This window comes from Leptonychotes weddellii, chromosome 3, assembly GCF_054177405.1.
Source record: "Leptonychotes weddellii isolate Sample4059 chromosome 3, ASM5417740v2, whole genome shotgun sequence".
NCBI lineage: Eukaryota > Metazoa > Chordata > Mammalia > Carnivora > Phocidae > Leptonychotes > Leptonychotes weddellii.
In genome coordinates this window covers 142231554-142251635 of record NC_138371.1, presented here as the reverse complement: position 1 = coordinate 142251635, position 20082 = coordinate 142231554, and the positions used below count along the sequence as shown (strand labels likewise).

The 20082-nt window shown below is 32.6% G+C and overlaps 1 protein-coding gene across 1 annotated transcript in view; it reads left to right on the top strand.

Annotated features, from left to right (window-relative positions):
• KLHL1 (kelch like family member 1) overlaps positions 1–20082 on the top strand; it is a 197156-nt gene that overhangs the window by 100042 nt on the left and 77032 nt on the right. Inside the window, exon 6 of the mRNA XM_081815511.1 lies at positions 9829–10053. Within this exon, the coding sequence (XP_081671637.1) occupies positions 9829–10053 (225 nt within the window). The remainder of the gene's footprint in view (positions 1–9828; positions 10054–20082) is intronic.

Sequence of the window (20082 nt, the reverse complement as noted above, 5' to 3'; positions counted from 1 at the left end):
GGGTGGACGAACCATGAGAGACGATGGACTCTGAAAAACAAACTGAGGGTTCTAGAGGGGAGGGGGGTGGGAGGATGGGTTGGTCTGGTGGTGGGTATTGAGGAGGGCACGTTCTGCATGGAGCACTGGGTGTTGTGCACGAACAATGAATCATGGAACACTTCATCTAGAACTAATGATGTAATGTATGGGGATTAACATAAGATAAAAAAATAAATAAATAAATAAATAATTAAAAAAATAAAAAAAAAAACTAATGAAGACTAACATAACATAAAAAAAAAGTCTGTGGAAGCCATGTTCTTTATTGGAGAGTGAAAGAAGGCTCTTTCTGGTGAAAAGTGAATCACTTGTCAGTGAAGTCTCCTTTCATAGCCTCATACTCATTAGAAAGAAACAAAGCTTAGTGATGATGTTCATTGTAACTCTTTTTGGTATCTCTTCTGAGGATGAATCAAGATGAAAATTTTAAGTCTAATTCTTCAAAATTTAGTCTAATAATAACTTTATTTCTCCTTTTAGTAGTCAGAGGATTTGGGCCACATCACTGTACATTCTGTAGATCTTTCTGTGAATGTGGATTGAACAATAAATTAGTGTGTTATGATAAAATGCCTACCATAATCATAAATTCTGGGGCACTCAGTGCATTCTTTTTGATCAATCTTCCTGTGAATATACAGCAAATGATAATAAATACATCTGTTTTCTAAATGTAGTCTAAATGCAGATCCAAGGGGAATAAGTCTGTGTGTGTTTGTGCATATGTTTCATACAAACCAGATCTGAATTCTCCAATGTGTGGCTCTTCCTTGGCAAAGAAGGATTCCTCAGGGCTACTTTAAGTTACTTTTTTGGTAGAGATTTACAGAGAATGAGAAGTAAGAGATTCATTCATTTATTTATTTTGAGAAGTAAGAGATTTAAAGATAAGTAGAGGTTGCTATACTTTCACTTAATGTGGTACTAATGTAAGGCTTTACTTTAAATGAGCAAATATCAGGAGATCACAGAGAGCCTTCAATTAATACATCTTTGTAAAGTGGGTACTCCTTAAAGAAAAAGGCAAAAATTTATTTCCCAAGAGTACATAGTTTAGGTGGAGATCAATAAGACCTCATGTTCTTTTACTATACTTAGGAACAGGCACTTCAATGACTGGTATTTTTGTTATATAGTAGGTAATAGAACTAGAATCCAATTGTCATGATATTTATTTGTCCTTTCATTCACTGGTACGCACATTTTCAACAAAGGTTAGAAAAATTCTAATAGGTATTATATGGAAAGTATTAAGACATAGGACATTTTAAAAACAATCTAAATAGCAAAGATTTGGTTCATTTTGGCAAATGTTAGTTGTGAAAATAAATATTCAATTTGAAAATGTTAAGTACATGAGTTTATGTTTAATGAGTATTTATTAAGAAAATTAAAAAACTATGCTTGCAATAATGCTTTAATATATATGTTCTTTTGCTATAAAGTTATTTTAGTATATGAGCTCTGTGCTGTAAAAACGATAGCTAAGTAATAGTGATAGAAATAATAACTACAATTTTGGATTACCTTTTTAAGTCTCTTTCCTACGTCATCGTTAGCAACACCAAAAGCTGCTTTTAAAAAGAAATCAGCATTTCAATTATAGAACTAAGACATATTTATGATAAAATATTTAAAATAGGAAGTTACAAATAAAAAATCCACCCCCATTTCCTAAATTTACTGTATATTTTACTGTACACACACACATATCCACACACACACTCATACACTCTACCCATCTCCCCAAAAGTTGCATCAATTTATTATCAACCCACTGGTTTTGATGTCAACCCAAAATTATTCATTTTCTAAATCTGCTATAAATCTAATAAGGTTATTTATTAGAAAGTTTAAGTAAATTTCCTGACATTTACATATTACTCATATCACTTTCCTATTAATCACCTGCTAATATTATTATTGTATTACTATTTTAATGTTTCTAATGTACTTCTTGATCTCTAAAGCCTTTTTATTTATCAAGGAAATTTACCCTTTGCTAGATTTATAAAAAAGTTTTTGTTAATGTTCTCAGTCTTTTTTTAATTTCTTTTTTGTGCGTTTTTGATGTAACTATATTTTATATTTAGATGATTGGTAATCATATATGTATTAATACTTACTTTTTAACTTCTGGGTCTTAGGGTTTTACCTCATGGACCTTTGATCTTAAGTCCACCTAGAAGTAAAAATAAATCATTTGTTTCTGTTTTAATTTTTTTTATTATTATGTTCAATTAGCCAGGGTATAGTAGTACATTATTAGTTTCTGATGTAGTGTTCAATGATTCATTAGTTGCGTATAACACCCAGTGCTCATCCCCTGCTTTTTAATCTTCTGGGACATTTAAGGTTTTAGTAAAGTGTAACCCAAGACAATTTACTTAAAATCTCCCTGTCTCTTTTTTTTAATTTAATTTAATTTTATTATGTTATGTTAGTCCCCATACAGTACATTATTAGTTTTTGATGTAGTGTTCCATGATTCATTGTTTTCGTATAACACCCAGGGTCCATGCAATACGTGCCCTCCTTAATACCCATCACTGGGCTAACCCATCCCCCCAGCCCCCTCCCCTCTAGAACCCTCAGTTTGTTTCTCAGAGTTCATAGTCTCTCATGGTTCATCTCCCCCTCTGATTTCCCACCCTTCATTTTTCCCTTCCTTCTCCTAATGTCTTCCATGCTGTTCCTTATGTTCCACAAAGGGGCTCCCTGGTCTGCGGGCAGCCTGCTTCTCCCACTACCTCCCTCTCTCCCTCTCTCTCTCTCATGCATAAATAAAGTCTTTAAAATATGTATTTTTAATATTTACATTTGAATTTACAGAGTAATATAAGCAAAATTTCATAAATACCTTGTACAAATATATTAATTGTGATTATACAAGATAATAATTCACATTTCTGCAAACAAGTCATCTTGTTTAAATTAGTATGATTCTTTCCATTCATTCAAATTGACATCTTTCAATAAAGTTTTAATTTTTTTCTTTACCTAGAACTGGCACCTATCTTTCTGATTTTTAGATAACTCACTTTTAGTGGTGCTAGTTTAAATAGGTTCTTTACACAATCTAGGTGAATTTAATTTTTTCTAAAGAAATTACACTGATTTTTGCATTTTGCTTATCTGATTTGCCAACTTCTAGGAATCTTTAATTTTTTGCTAAGATTTTAATGGTAATAATTATTAGTTATTAAGGTGAATTATTACATAAAATACAAAGAATTAAAATTATGTTCCATACTTTTATTTCCTTTGGCTATGAGTAAAGAAGATGGTATCCTTTGGCATTCCTGAATTGAGTGAAATTAGTTTAAATTAAATATAATGCTAGATTTTTGAAATTTATGTATCTACCTCAAAACCCAGCATTAAGTTTAATGATATATTTACATTTATATCTCTATACATAGCTGTGTATCAGTCTATTATCCTAACAAAATAATATGAAATTATTATGATGATTATGAAATGTTTACAGTGCCATCCTTATAAAACGTAACAAATTACCTAAAAAGAAATGACTTGTTTATCTTTGAAAAATATTTTCCCTGCAGTGATATCTTTTATATGTGTAAGAATGTTATCCCAAAGCTATATTTTTCGTAAGTATCTAGACATATGAAAGTCAATGAAAAGCTTATTCCATAAAAAATTCAAGAAATGCCATTCTTTATAATGCTATTTTCTTTAAAGCTTGAAGTCTCGTATTTGAAGTATCCTTAAAAAAACTTTGCTTTTCAATTTTTCTAATATGCTTCTCCATATTTACTGCTTCCTTAAAGAGAATACATCTAAAATAATTTAACTTTTTCTTGATGATTTGATGGCCTCAAGATCACCATCAGTGTTGGTACCAAAGTCTTTAGGCATTGTAAAATGTGTTTTTTGTTTAATAGCTGTGAATGAGTATTCTATTTCAATTAAAACAACATATTTTTATCCTAGTTACTCCCTCACTGTCAGCTATTGCTGCTTTCAATTGCTCCAGATCACTCTCATTTGCTGGTTTGTAAAAAGTCTTGAGAGTCAGGTAACTGAGCTTACTAATATGGCATTAAAATTGTAGTACAAAGGTTTTGTGAGAAGACCTGAGGGCCTTTCTGTTGAGTTGAATAAAGGAGCTTTATCTTCTTTCTAGGAGCTTTTTTGTGACATTATTTTATCCATTCAGAAAACTATTATTTTATTCTGTGCTATGTTCAAGATATTTGAATTACAGATATTGGAATAAGTCCTGCTCTTAGTCATGCCAAAGTGGAATGTACAAATATTAATTCCTGTTGTTCCCAATTTAGTCACATATGGCTGTATAATGAACAACTCTAAGGAGACCCAGATAATCTCTTGAGCACTTTTTCTCAGTTTGATATTTTCAGACAGGAGCCTGCTGTTTGTTTTGTCGTGAGGAAAATAATTTTGTATTTGCATTGTATCTAATACAATGTTATGTTTATTCAACTTGGAAAACAAATACTTGATAAAATGCAAATTAAAACAAATTATACTTTATTGCTGCGGTGACAAATTACCACAAACAGTGGTTTATTTATTTTTTTTATTTTTTTTTAAAAGATTTTTATTTATTTGACAGAGAGAGATACAGCGAGAGAGGGAACACAAGCAGGGGGAGTGGAGAGGGAGAAGCAGGCCTCCTGCCGAGCAGGGAGCCCGATGAGGGGCTCGATCCCAGGACCCTGGGATCATGACCTGAGCCGAAGGCAGACGCTTAACGACTGAGCCACCCAGGCGCCCCACAAACAGTGGTTTAAAACAACTGTCATCTCTTAGCTCATAGTTCTGTAGGTCAGAAGTCAGGGTGGCATGCCTAGATTCTCTGCTCAAGACCTCAAAAGGGTGAAATCAAAGTGTTGGCTAGATTGTGCACTCATCCAGAGCTGGAGGCCATCTTCCAAGCTCATTCAGACTGCTGACAGAATCTGTTCCCTGTGGTAGAACCAAGGGACTGACTGCTTCCTTGTTGGCTGTCAGGTGAGGAACACTCTTGGCTCCTAGAGGCCACCTGTATTCCTTCTCATGTGGCCCCTTCCGTCTTCAAACCAGCAGGTCGAGTCTGCTCATGCTTCAAATCTCTCTGACTTCCCCTCCTGCAACTAGCCAGAGAAATCTCTCCATTTTCAGGGGTTCCTGTGATCAGGTTATCTTCCTATATTAAGGTGAACTGTGACAGACAACATAACAATCCAATGGAGTGATTTCTTATCACATTCACAGGTTCTGAGAAATAGGTCATTAAATCTCAGGAAGGGGCATTTAGGAAACGCTGCCTACCCCATGTATTAAGTGGAGTGAACTTGTTCTATAACCAGGATAAGGTGCTAAAGAGATGTGTTTATCAGAGTGGGTTCTAGAGCCAGGTTAATATTGTGGATCCACTACTTATTATCTCAGAGACACTGAGCAAGTTACTAAAGCTTTTGTGGGTTCATCTTCTTTTCAATAAACTTGGCATAATAATACCTATGTCATCAGTTTTTAATAAAAATTAATTGTACTAATACATGTAAATCTCTTACAGCACAGGAAGTACTCACTAAATATTATCTATTAATATTAATATCTTATTTTTAAGTCTACTCCAAACCCTTTACTCAATATTTATTTAACAACCATATTTCAATAAAACATGATAATATGTTAAGTAATCCTGAATAATATATATGTCATGATTTCCCTTGATGTTTTGACTACTTTTTACAGAAAATGATATTTCAGGAGTTGTTTCAAATAAAGCAACATCAAAACTTTATATTATCTTAAATGCCAGGCACCTTGTCCTTACCTAGTACATAGTCTATGATTTTATTTCACATTATTCTATATGCCAAGAATGAGATTTATCTTTGAATTACATAACTCCATTTAGTTAGGAAATTTCACAAATTGCTTTAGATTCTATTGAGTTATACTACACATTTTATAAAATAATATTGTTACTGTACAAAGTTATAGCTCACAGAATAGCAAAATTCCCTACAAGAGATAATGCATCCTTCAAAATGCTTTAACATAGTAGTCTAGAGTTTAAAACACAAAGCAATAGGGATCTAACCAGTCCTAATAGACCTCCATAGCCAGATGTGCTCATTATACCTGTTTTAATGGACCTAAACATTATTTTAAGTTGGTTGCTTAGATTTATGGTTTGGAATCTCAGAGTGGATGCTGTCCAGTTTATCAAAGTTGTCAGGACTCTATTGTGTCTGCAGTCACCCATTTTAAAGTCATGCAGGCAGCTGAGATAACTAGTGATAGTTTCATGAACAGAATAAATCCAAAGTAACTATATGCTAAAATAAATTTTTATTTTTAATCTCTCTCAAACTTATGACTTATCACAAGAGTCCACTCTTACTCATATTCTGTTTTTAATTTATGTAACGACAAATATTGCTTTTACTGTAAGGAGAAACCTAGGGTAACATTTCTCACAGAGGATGGCTTTGTTCTTCCTTTGACTCAGGCAACCACTAAGGGAATATATATACTCTAATAAGCAAAGAAAACGAACAGTATTCATAAACAAATTGATAAATTACAAAAAATAGTAAGAATAGAGAAGTTTATACAGATAGCTAATGAAGTATATTGGTGAGAAATTTTCTTTCTTTCTTTCTTTTTTTTTAAAGATTTGTTTATTTACTGGGGAGGGGGGAGAAGCAAAAGGAGAGGGAGAGTCCTAAGCATACTCCACGCTGAGTGCAGAGCCCCATGTGGGACTCCATCTCACGACCCCGAGATCATGACCTGAGCTGAAACCAAGAGTCAGATGCTTTACTGACTGCACCACCCAGGCGCCCCAAGAAAATTTCTTAAAGAACATTATTATTAATAGCTTTCTTTAGAAAAAGAGGAAGCATGTTATTAGCTTTGTGATCATTAAAAATGAGATAAAACATTCACATTGCATGCTGACTAAGAAAATAACCAATTAGAAAAAAAAAAAAAGAAAATAACCAATTAGATTAACTATAAGTAAGCTTTACAAATCAAGAAATCTTTCTTTGTTTTGTATTACTAAACTTTCTATAACTATGCAAAGTTAAACAGTGGAGTGAAAATAGGCCTTGTCTACATTCTAATCCCCAGAATCTATGAACATACTAGCTCATATAGCTAACTATATGTGTGTGTGTGTGTGTGTGTGTGTGTGTGTGTGTGGGAGGGTGTGTGTTAAGGTTGTGAAGGGAATTAAGGCCACTAATTAGCTGACTTTAAGCTGACTATTCTACATTAAATAGGAATATTCTACATTCACTCAGATTATATATGGGTGAGCCCAATGTAATCATAAGAATCAATGTAGAGATGCAATGTTGCTGGCTTTGAAGATGGAAGAAAAGGTCATAAGGCATATGGATGACCTGTGGAAAATGGTAAAGGCAAGAAATTCACTTCTTCCCTAAAGTCCCTGTCAACACCTTGATTTTAGCACAGGAAGACCTATTCTGAACTTCTGACCTCCAGAGCTGTAAGATAATAAATGTGTATTTTTTTAAGTTACTAAGTTTGAGATAATTTTTCATAGCAACCATAGGAAATTAAAACAGTCAAATTTGAAAAAATGAAGACAAGGATGTACTCCATTTCTGATGTAACAACTTTAGGATACAATGAGTAGGTTACCTTTGAAGACTCAGAGGGAAAACACTATAAAAGTAAAATATCCTGCCATATGTTGGGATTTAAGTTATATCTAGCTTGTTTGGATAAGACTTTGAAACTCAGATCAAATATTCACTTTCCCCTTTGAATAACAACACTTTTGGTTGCTCAGAAGCCATTAATTTCACACATTTCCAACTATTTCCTTTAGAAGGATGACTGGACCTCAAATTCTTTGCAAAGATTTTGACCAAGGTTTGGGACATTATGAAAAGTACAGTTGTACACATACTTCCTTGTCTACATATACCTGTAAAATATGGGTCTCATGGAATTGGGTTCGTTAGGATTAAGTTACACTATTTCTTCTACTATCATTTGTCAAGGACCTGTCATAAGGGAGAGGTACTTCCATATAACATAATTTTTAATTAGGTATTCATGAAATCCCAATGTTATCAAGCTTTGAGAATTCAGATGACCTTGAAATTATTGGACAAATTAGTTCACCTTGGAATTTTGACTTGTTCATCATTCAATAAAACATTAAATATAAAATATAGTAAATATACTTAAGCATAAAATAAGCACATTTGTTTAAATATTTTTTTCTTATGTTAACTAAATAATATAAATAACTTTTATGAACATTACAATTTATTTTTATTCCAATAATAATAATAATTTTATAATACTTCATATTTAGTTATATGGAAATTAGCTTGTATTTTCAATAACATAAAAAAGATTTAATGCATCTAACCTAGTATCTATATTATTCTTTGTTACCTTTGAATAAAAATGGAGCATCACTGTATCATTTTTACTTCAATTAGCAAAACTTCTCCTACCAAGTTATTCATATTTGTTTAGTTCAGTGCTGGTTACTTTCTAAATAGTAAATGAGTTCCCCTGATGAATGCTTTCTCTAGTTTGCAAACTTTTATTATGTTACAAGTAAAATACATCTTTAGTGAGTAAGTGAAAGTACACAAGAATGTTGACTCCCTTTTTAGGGATATCTAATCATTGAAGATAAAACATTGGTCAATGTGAGTCTGAACATTAAGATCAAACACTGAAAAGCAAGATTAGTGTTTATAAGCTATATCTTGTCATATAAACATTTGTGAACTTGTTCAAGGCAGACATTTTTAATTGAAATGTATAAATGAATCTATGAAAATATATCTAATCAGCAATTTAACTTATTTCTTCTTTCAATTTCTATATTGCTATCAGATTTATTGCATTTCTCAAATTTATGTATAAAAAGCTTTTATGAAAGATAAGCTATTTTATTTAGAGATTATAACATGATTGATAAAGGATAGAAAATCATTTTATGTCTCTCAATTCTATTAAGCTATTCTCCAGATGCAAAAAAAAGGTTTAAAAAAGCATAGATGACATTTATTTACATAACTTCAAATTGACTTTTAAATTGTTTTGTTATTTTGGGCCGCCTGGGTGACTGTCAGTTAAGCGTCTGCCTTCAGCTCAGCTCATGATCTCGGGGTCCTGGGATTGGCTCAGGTCATGATCTCAGGGTCCTGGGATCGAGCCACACATTGGGTTCCCTGCTCAGTAGGGAGTCTGCTTCTTGCCCCTCCCCTGCTTGTGCATACTCTGTCTCTCAAATAAATAAAATCTTTAAAAATAAATTAAAGTAAAATAAAATGTTTTGTTATCTTAAGGCATAAAGAAAATTTTAAAAGAAACATGGTAAAGAATTTATTAAATTCTTTTATCTTCATTTTCAGAAATTATACAGGAATTATATAGAAATTATACTAGGATTATTATTATTTTTTTTTTATGGCAAACAGTGATAGAAAGAAGTTGTAAAATCTACGGACAGAACTGTGATATGACCAACAATGATTCCATTGAATCAATAGTTTAGCATAAGACCATTATGTAATTCAAACAAGCTGTAGATGTGTATCTATTTTGATCATTAGTGTCTGCCAAAAAGATAAAATAATGTAGTTAAATTACTACTCCCTTTGGTTTTCTGCCACATTTTCTTTAAGAAAAATAAATGTGACAAGAGTGTTTTCACATCTTAATTTGTACATTTGTACATTTGGGCAGGTTGTCTGTTGGATTAGTAGTAAATGGTGACTATTTGATTTTATGTTTTATCAGGAGCTACAACCATAGAGAAATATGACCTCAGAACAAATTTGTGGATCCAGGCAGGGATGATGAACGGCAGGAGATTGCAGTTTGGTGTGGCTGTTATTGATGACAAACTCTTTGTAATTGGAGGTCGAGATGGCTTAAAGACATTGAACACTGTTGAATGTTACAATCCCAAAACCAAGACTTGGACTGTTTTACCACCAATGTCAACACATAGACATGGTCTAGGTAAGATCTCTTACTTTACTGATACTATTTTTAGAACATTTAATGATAGTGAAAATGTATGTTAAAATATAGTATTACTGTCATCAATTATCATTAACTTTAGGTAAATTACAGGCTTATTTGGAGCATTTTTAAGTTCTTGACATTTTCCTGGGTTGATCAATGTGCATTAAACTGTTGAGAAAGATGTTAAAGATACCACAATAAGTAAGCCTCAAGCTATCCTAAAGTTTTCACAATCTGACATTCATACACTATGTAAAGTTCAATATAAAAAAATAAAAAAGTAGAACTATCACAGAAAGGCCAGAGTAATGCAGCCCAGAGGAAGAAATGGTTAATGTGCATTGAGAAAAATTTAAAATTGAGGTGACTCACTTCCACATTGCTGGATAGACAAGCCTAACCATTCTTTTGCATGTAAGTAATCCCACCTTGAAAACTTTATGGGGGAAGGTTTAGAGAAAGAGTAACATCTTATTTGGCACCAGGGGTCAATAATATAGGATTCAAGTGATTTCTATTATGGAGTAACCTGGAGATGGGGAGAAAGATACTGGGATTCAGAAGATCTGGGTGTGAGTCTTGAAGCTACCATATTGACACGATTTGAGGTCAGCACTTAAACTATGAGCCCTCAGTTTCTTGATTTGCCACCAGTTCAAAGTTATTAAGTAGATAAAAATCTAATGATGTAATGAATATGAAATCACTGTGTAAATTGTAAAGTTCTATACAAATATTTGAAAAAGAGGAATGTAATAATGGCTAACAGTTTCTGAATTTGTATTTTGTATCTTGGGGATTACAAAGGGAAGTGCAAATTACTTTTTTTGAAGATCTGAAATATGTCAGGTAATCAACTGTCTTTCATATTTAGAATATACACATTAGAAAGGTATCAGGGTTTAATTGCAAATCCACTGATATAGACATTCATAGGCAAGCAAAATTATAGATCATTTAAAAAAACACATATTAGTGTTTTGAGGTCTTCAGCACTGCATATCCCATTCTTGTCTACTCTACCATCAATCTAAAAAAAAAATTAAAAAAATAAGTAAGTAAAATAGCTCTGAACTAAAGCAACTTACCTTTCTTATCTTCTGGTTTGCCTCCCCTTTCTTCACATGAGTCATTATTAAATTAAAGAATAGTAATAAGTGTGTGAGACCTTTTCAAGTTCTAAAATTCTGTGCTCTAAATTAAAACCATATAATTTATTTAAATCACATGGAACTCAATTATGATATGGAAAACATGAATAGCATATGATTCTTCCCAGCTAATATTTATAAGTATAAAATATTTCTTATATGATTTTTTTCAAATATATTGGAGGATTTTTGCTTTTATATCCATGTGAAAGCTGTATGTGTTGTTTTTATTATCTAGCTATCAAATTATCTATTTCTGTTGGAGTGAAATACAGAGAATAAGCACTCTGGATTAGAATTTTTGGAATTTAATGTCTTCTCCCTTTTTGTTTTAGACAATTCAATTCTTTTCTATCAAGGTATGCTGAAGTTCAATTATGTAGGTTATTTGCATGCCAAGAAAACATACTTCAAAATATTTCACCAAGAATACATTTTACATGATGTTAATTTCAAGTGTACAAGGTGATGGTTTGCCTCGAAATACTATCACACAGGTTTTGGTCTTTTCAGGATCAAGATTGGGCAAAATGGTAACCTTGGATATTGTTTTTTAGTTTTTCATATTTGCTAAAGAGTTTATTGTAAAGGTCCATGTGGAAGTAAGGCTGCATAGTGAATTATATGAGCTAATAAGTATCACAGATATCTGACATGTAGTACAGCATTTCTCACAAGTTTTAGTGACCCAAAAGTAAGAGTAGTCAGTATTTTCATGCCTCGGCCTCTCTTGCTTTGTGTTTTTTGTTGTGCTTCACTTCTGTCTTCAAGGGGATCACCTCTCCTCCATATCTCATGCCACTGGTTTCCTCCCTGTTTTACTTCCATGTGATTATTGCTTCCTGTCAGTTTTTTAAAAATTCTCTACTACAATACAGCTCAAGATCTGACCTTGTTGAGTTAGTAGAGAGGCATCATGTCTGGACACAATTCTCATCTCAATGTGCTTCATAGATTGCTAGCAATGCCCAGTACACAGAAAACTACCTTCAACTTGGATGCCAATCCAAAGTCCAATCAGCTGAAGCCAGATTGATAGCATCACAAGACACATGTGTGTTCTCTGAGGAAGCTGAGTGTTTCCTTTACGATCAATCACATTCCTTATCATCAGTTGAATCTCAGGAAGTTCATCATTCTGTGTCATACTCAACTGCAATAAATCTCCTTGGTGTAAGATTCTTGTTCCTTCAATATTACACATCAATCTTTGATTTACCTTCTTTCTTCCAAGGACTACCATTATACTGATGTTGATATTTCTTATTTAATCCATCATATCTTTCAAGTTTAATTTTATATGTTTCCCTTTATCCCTTCCTGATAGCTAATTATACTACTTAGTGCTACAAATTGTTCTTAATCTGTGTGCATTGTGGTATTTCTCCATTGTATTGATGTCTTGATCTTAATTAATTTTGTTTTTTACATACTATTATTCCTGTTTGGTAATTCACTATAATTGCTTTCTTCTCCATGTATTAATATCCTTTCTTATCTCTGTGAGACTATTTATTATGCCTATTTCAAATTCCTATCTGCCTCTTTAATTAATTCTTTTTTATTTATATGTGATCATCTTCCTTCTCTCAGCTCTCTCTCCTCTTACACTTCTCTTTCTCCTGTTAGTCGTCCTTTTTCTACTCCTTCTGTTTCCCCACTTCCTTTTTTTCCTCTTCTTCTTCCTCATATCTATTTTTTTCTTCCTCCTTTTCTTTCTCCTTATCTTCTAATTCTATTTAACAGTAGTTGTAATCACTGAAATATGTAATTTTTAAATCTATTTTTCAACTGAAATTTTCAAGTCATATGTATATATCAGATACTTTGGGTAATTGAATGGAAGTTAAGGCATATGCCATTCTCTGTATCTTCCCAAAACATTCAGGAATGGGTGGGGAAATTATGCCAGGGTGTAGAGCCCTGACTCTGCAAGCTGACTGCTCAACCTATCTGCTGTTATTCCTAACACAAAACACCATGGGACACATCTATTACTTTCATTTGCACACAAATGTGCTTGAGGCTTCCTTCATCTATGATGTCCTAAATATAGGATTGGGAGCTTGGATAGGAAGAGAAAATTCTGAACCAGCAAGAGCTGTTAACAGTTCCTCCTCTAAGCTGGGCTCTCAGGACATCCTGACATCATCCAGCCAATTACAGCAAGCTCTTCATGGGTGTTGCTCTTTCACTGCCAAACAGTGTATAAGATGCAGTAGCTCTTCTTTGGCCACATCAAAAGAGCACAGATCAAATTTTCCTCCAGGATATTCCCCCAGGGTAGTGCCATGAACTTTTGTCTCACTAGTAAGTCACAACTGACTTCTGTTTCTCTAATTATTTTTTACAGTCCTGATGTCTGTTTTTCAAAAACACACCATGACTCTCACTTTCATTCAATCCCAAGGAATGGGTCTGAGTGTAAATCAACAGCCTTCTTTGCTAGTTTTTTATTTGTTCAGAAATTAGAATTTCCCATTTTATTTGCTATATAGTTATCAGTACCTATTCTGTGGTACACAGTGAAATTACAAATTTGACTATGTAATCCCATATTATACTTTCAAGTGACTAGAAGTTACAGGCTAGAGTAAAATTTAAAAAAATGTGTAAAATAAAAATTCAAGACATTTTTGACCTATATAGCTTTTTTTCTCCCTTGATTTGTATAGGAAAAACAAAAACTTGTATTATTTTTTGAGAAAGTCACATGAGTTTTTTGGTTGCTAAAGATGATATGACCAAAAATGTTTCATAGCTATCAATAAATGAAATAAGCTCCTTCTGCTGAACAAAATAGCATAGAAAAAATTATATGCATATTAAGTCTGGATGTCAAGGGAGCAATGCATCTGCCTAGAGAACTAAACTAATTAAGACCACGGTTCTCTCAATATGCTAAGAGTTTTTATTTTGACATTTATGTCTTTGAAGCACATAATTCTAGATATCATGCTTTTTTCCCACCACATTTCATATTATATAAAACTGAATAAGACATTACTGCAATACAGTGTTTACAATTATGTCTTTTTAGGAGAAATTGATAAAGAGTAAGAGCTATGGTTTATTATGGATTTTCTATATGCTAGGCACCATATTGTATATTAAATATATGATAGGAGTTGCTTTAGTTGTTTTCGTTTTTATTTATTTAGTTGTCAGTTGAGGTAAAATTCACATACCATAAAGTTAGGTTTTATTTTCTTTTTCTTTAAAGATTTTATTTATTTATTTGAGAGAGAGAGAGAGAGGAAGAGGGAGCAAGAGCAGGGAGAGGGGCAGAGGGAGAAGCAGGCTCCCCTGTGAGCAGGGAGCCAGACGTGGGGCTTGATCCCAGGCCCCTGGGATCATGACCTGAGCCAAAGGCAGATTCTTAACTGACTGAGCCACCCAGGTGCCCCTAAAGTTAAGTTTCAAAGTATAGAATTGAGTGCTTTTGAGTATATTCACAGTTGTGCAGTCTCACCCCTATCAATTCCAAAATATTTGTATTATTGTAAAAAGAAACTCTCTGCCCAATTGCACTTGTTCTTCATTGTCCCATCCTCCTAGCCTTTGCCAATAATTAATCTACTTTCTGTCTCTATGAATTTGCCTATTCTGGGCATTTCATATAAACAGAATCATACAATTTGTGGCCTTTTGTTTATGGCTTCTTTTACATTGATTGCATAATGTTTCAAGGTTCATCCTTGTTGTAGCATGTATCAGTTCTTCATTCCTTTTATGGCTGAATAATATTCCATTGTTAGAATTTGCTACATACATCATGTTTATACATCATAAACAGAAGAACATTTGGATTGTTTCCACTTTTTGACTACTATGCATAAAATAAAACTGCTGTGAACATTCATGTATGGATTTTTTTCTATACTATATGTTTTCAGTTCTCTTAGGTCTATATACAGGAGTCGAATTGTTGAGTCATATAGCAACTCTATATTTTACTTTTAGAGGAACGTCCATTTGGTTTTCAGAATGGTTGCACCATTTTCTATCCCCTCAGTAATGTATGAAGGTGCAAATTTCTCCACATCTTTGCCAGCACTTATTATCTTTTCCTTTTATATTGTAATTATTCTAGCATATATGGAGTGATATATCATTGTGGTTTTATATGCCTTTCTCTAGTGAATAATTTTGAAACTCTTTATGTGCTTATTGCCATTTATTTATTTGGCAAAATCTCTATTCAAGTATTTTGTCCATTTTTTGTCTGGATTATTTTTTTATTGTTGAGTTTAATCATTCTTTATCTATTCTGAATATGTCTTCTGTCAGATACAGGATTTTCAGTTATTTTCTCCCACCCTATGCATTCTATTCTAACTGCCTTAATAGTGTCCTTTGAAGCACAAAAATTAACTTGGTGAATTCCAACTTAATTTTTTCTTTTAGTTCTAATGTTTTTGGTGACATATCCAAGAAAATACTGTCTAATCTATGGTCATGAAAATTAATGCTAATGTTTTCTTTTAGAAGTATTGTATTTTTTGTACTTAAATGTAAGACTATGATTCATTTTTAGTTTTTGTATATGATGTATAGAAGCAGTTCAACTTCATTCTTTTGCATGTTGTCCCAGCACCATTTGTTAAAAACAAAATAAAACACAAACCTTTCTTTCCCATTGAATTGTCTTTTTTAAATTTAATTTTATATTTATTTATGTTTTTAAATCAAGTAAAATTAACATTTAGTGTTATATTAGTTTCAGGTGTACAATATAGTGATTCAACAATTCTATACATTGCTCGGTGCTCATCATGATAAGTATACTCTTAATCCCCTTCATCTATTTCCCCCATCCCCTCACCCATCTCCCCTCTGGCAACAACCAGTTTATTTTCTATATATAAGAGTCTGTTTTTTTGTTTGTCTCTTTTTTTCCTTGTTCATTTGTTTCATCTCTAACCAAAAGACAACCAACTAAGTGGAGGAAGATATTTGCAAATGATATATCCAATAAGGGGTTAATACCCAAAATATATAAAGAACTCATACAACTCAACACCAAACCCAAAATAAATCTAATTAAAAAATGGGCAGAAGACATGAACAGACATTTCTCCAAAGAAGACATACAGAGGGTCAACAGACACAGAAAAAGATTCTCAATATCACTCATCATCAGGGAAATGCAAATCAAACCACAGTGAAATATCACCTCGCACCTGTCAGAATGGCTAAAATCAACCACACAAGAAACAACAGGTGTTGGCCAGGATGTGGAGAAAAAGGAACCCTCATGCACTGTTGGTAGGAATGTAAACTGGTAGAGCCACTCTGGAAAACAGTATGGAGGTTCCTCAAATAATTAAAAATAGAATTACCATATGACCCATTGAATTGTCTTGGTACCCTTGTCAAAAATCAATTGACCTTAAATGTGACAGTTTATTTATGGAATCTCAAATCTATTCCATTGATTTCTATTTCTGTCCTTATGCCAGTGCCACACTGTCTTTATTGCTGTCATTTTCTAGTGACTGAAATTTTGAAAGTGGATAGTGTGGACCTCTGACTTTGTTGTTCTTTTTCAAGATTTTTTTGGCTATTTGGATTCTCTTGCATTTCCATATAAATTTTAGAATCAGTTTCTCAGATAAGGGATTCAGATATTGATTGCATTAAATCTGTAGATCAGTTTGTAAGTATTGCCACCTTAACACTAGTAAGTCTTCCAATCAATGGACATTGGATATCATTCTGTTTATTTAAGTCTACTTGTACTTCTTTTGCCAAATTTATTACTAAATAGTTTATTATTTTTGATGTTATTATAAGTGCAATTGTTTTCCTATGTTCACTTTTAGATATTTCATTACTAATATATTTCATTCAAACAATTTATATTTGCATATTGAATATATATCTTGAAACCTTGCTGAACATTTTTATTAGACTAGTAGTATTCTTATGAACTTCTTAAGATTATATATATATGTAATATATATAATATGTATATATGCATTATACATGTAATTATATATATACATATATATGTATAAAATCATGTTATTTGCAAAGAGAAATGTTTTTATTTACTTTTTAAAATTCATATGGTCTTTCTCTTTTTTGCCTATTGGCCCATAGATGGAACCTCCAGCACAATACTGATAAGAAATAGTAAGAGGGGACAAGGTCTCAGTCATTCACCATTAAACATGATATTATCCATTATTTGTGTGTGTGGATGCTCTTTATAAGGTTAAGAAAAGTCCCTTATATTCCTAGTTGGTTGAATATTTTATCATAAAAGATACTGGATTTTGTCAAATGCTTTTCCTGTATCTATTAGAATGACCATGTGATTTTTTCCCCTTTATTCTAATAGTACAGTGTATTACATTGATTGATTTTCAGATGTTAATCTAGCTTTTTTTTTTTTTTCACAAAAATCTCACTTGGTCATGGTCTATAATCCTTTTCATATGTTGCTGTATTTACTTTGCTAGTGTTTAGTATTTTTCATCTAAATTTATAAAGAGTATTGGTCTGTAATTTTCTTGTAATATCTTTGTCTGGCTTGAGTATCAAGCTAATACTAGCTTCATAAAATGAGTTGGTAAATGTTCATTTATCTTTTATTTTGTGGAATAGTTTGTGAATGATTAATGTTAATTCTTTAAACATTTAGTAGAATTCATCAGTAAAACCAAGTTTTTGAATTATTAATCAATCCCTTTACTCTTAATGATCTGTTCAGATTTTCTAGTTCTTCTTGAGTCAGTCTAGGAATTTTTCCATCTCATTACATTATCTAAACTGTTGACATACAATTCTTTCTAGTATTCTCTTATAATCCATTTTGTTTCTGTAAGGTAGGAAGTAATGTTCCCTATTTTATTTCTGATTTTAGTAATTTGGTACTTGGCTCTTTTTCTCTTGTTCAATCTACTTAAAGATTTGTCAATTGTGTTGATATTTTCAAAGAACCAACTGCAATTTTTGTGGTTTTCTTTATTGTTCTACTATTCTTTATTTTATTTGTTTTCATTCTATTTTTTGTTTATATTCCCTTCTTTCTGTTTGCATTTGGTTTGCTCTTCTTTTTTTATTTCTGAATGTTGAAAGTAAGTTATTGATTTGAGATCCTTCTTAATTTTTTACAGCTATACATTTCCATCCTTTAGGTGCACTCCATAAGTTTTGGTGTTTTGCTTCTTTGTTTTCATTCCTCTCAAAGTATTCTTATTAATTTTTTAAATTTTCTTTGACCCATTGATTATTTAGAAGTGTGTTTAATTTCTACATATTTATTCTTATTGTGATACAAATTACATGTTTATACATTATATATTCATCAACACAGTTCTAAAATGATTGCTTTGTGTAGTTGTCTTTTAAATAAGACAGGAGAAAATAAAGTTGTAAACAAAAAATATATTTATGCTTTTTAAAAATACTTACCTTATTAGTGCTCTTTCTTCCTTCATGTGGATTTGTGTTACTGTCTAAAAATGTCTACATTTTGGCCCGAAGGACTCCTTTTAGTATTTCCTGTAGGGCAGGTCTGCTGGCAACAAATTCCCTCAATTTGTTTATTTTTTAACCTGGATTTATGATATCATTTCTCCTTTATTTTTGAAGACTATAAAATTCTTAACTGTCTTTCTTTTAGCACTTTGAATATGCCATCCCACTATCTTCTAGTCTCCTTGGTATCTGATGAGAATAGTCTTGTTAATCTTAATGAGAATCCCCTGTATAAGTTGCTACTCTTTTGCTATTTTCAAGATTCTGTCTTTGGTGTTTGGCCATTTGTGATGTGCCAGGAGTGCATATCTTTCAGCTTATCCTACTGGTGGTCTCTTATGCTCAGCAATTTTTCTCACAGCTTAGTTGAGTTCCTAACAAGACAGAGTTGTAAACTGCCTATTAAAGTGTTAAAGGAGTATGTCCAACATGCACAATGAACCCCAACAAAGGCAAGTTTTCCTCCTCCTCCTCCATAAGGAGACTTTGGCAGAGGTGCCCGAAGAAGACCTTCTCCTAAGGCCTGAGACAAAGAGACCTGGGAATAAAGGTGCCTGGGCTAGGAATACAAATATGTGAAGGTGCGACCAGTCAAAGGTGTCTACCATTCCTGCTGATGTCACTATGTAGGAATTGTTTTTACATGGGTACAATAAACAAAAATGGATTGATCAATTAGCAAAAGGAGTCTATTGAAACATAATGTTTATCTTAGAAAACTAATTGAAGGTCAAGTGCATGTTCAGGGCTGTGCACATGCTCAGGTAAAATCTAGAACCTGGCTAAAACCAAGAGAAACTTGTTAATCAATCCAAGACCAAAATTACATCCTTGTGAAAGTCTGGGGACGATAAAGATGTTTCCATGAAAGACATTGGATGCCCCAGCTGGCATCTGCTTCTATCTATTCTAGATCTGTGAAGTAGCTGAGTCACATTACCCATGAAACTAGAAGTTACCGCAACTTTTGCCAATGCAAAACCAGAACAAAACAAAAGTCTTACTTTCCTTTTTTGCTTTGTTCATTTTAATTTTAAAGTTCTTGTTAGGAGCACCTTATTGGCGAAGCTTAGTTTATAGGTACAGGGCTCAGTTTTGCAGAATCAGGCAAAAGAAGTAACTCAACTAGTTGGCATGGATAGTGGAAGACAAGGCCTGCTTCCTATGAATATTTACATGTGTGAATATTCACAAAATAAAAGGGACTTTCAGATGTTGGGTAATAAAGGGGAAAAGGCAATGTCTACTATTCATTTGTTAACTGATTAAATACTCACAACCATGATTCTTTTTGACATTTTAAAGATTAAAAAATTGTGCACAAAGTAATCAGTTTATTTCTTAATGTCACATTATCTTACAAGAAAGACTTGTGATTTTAGTC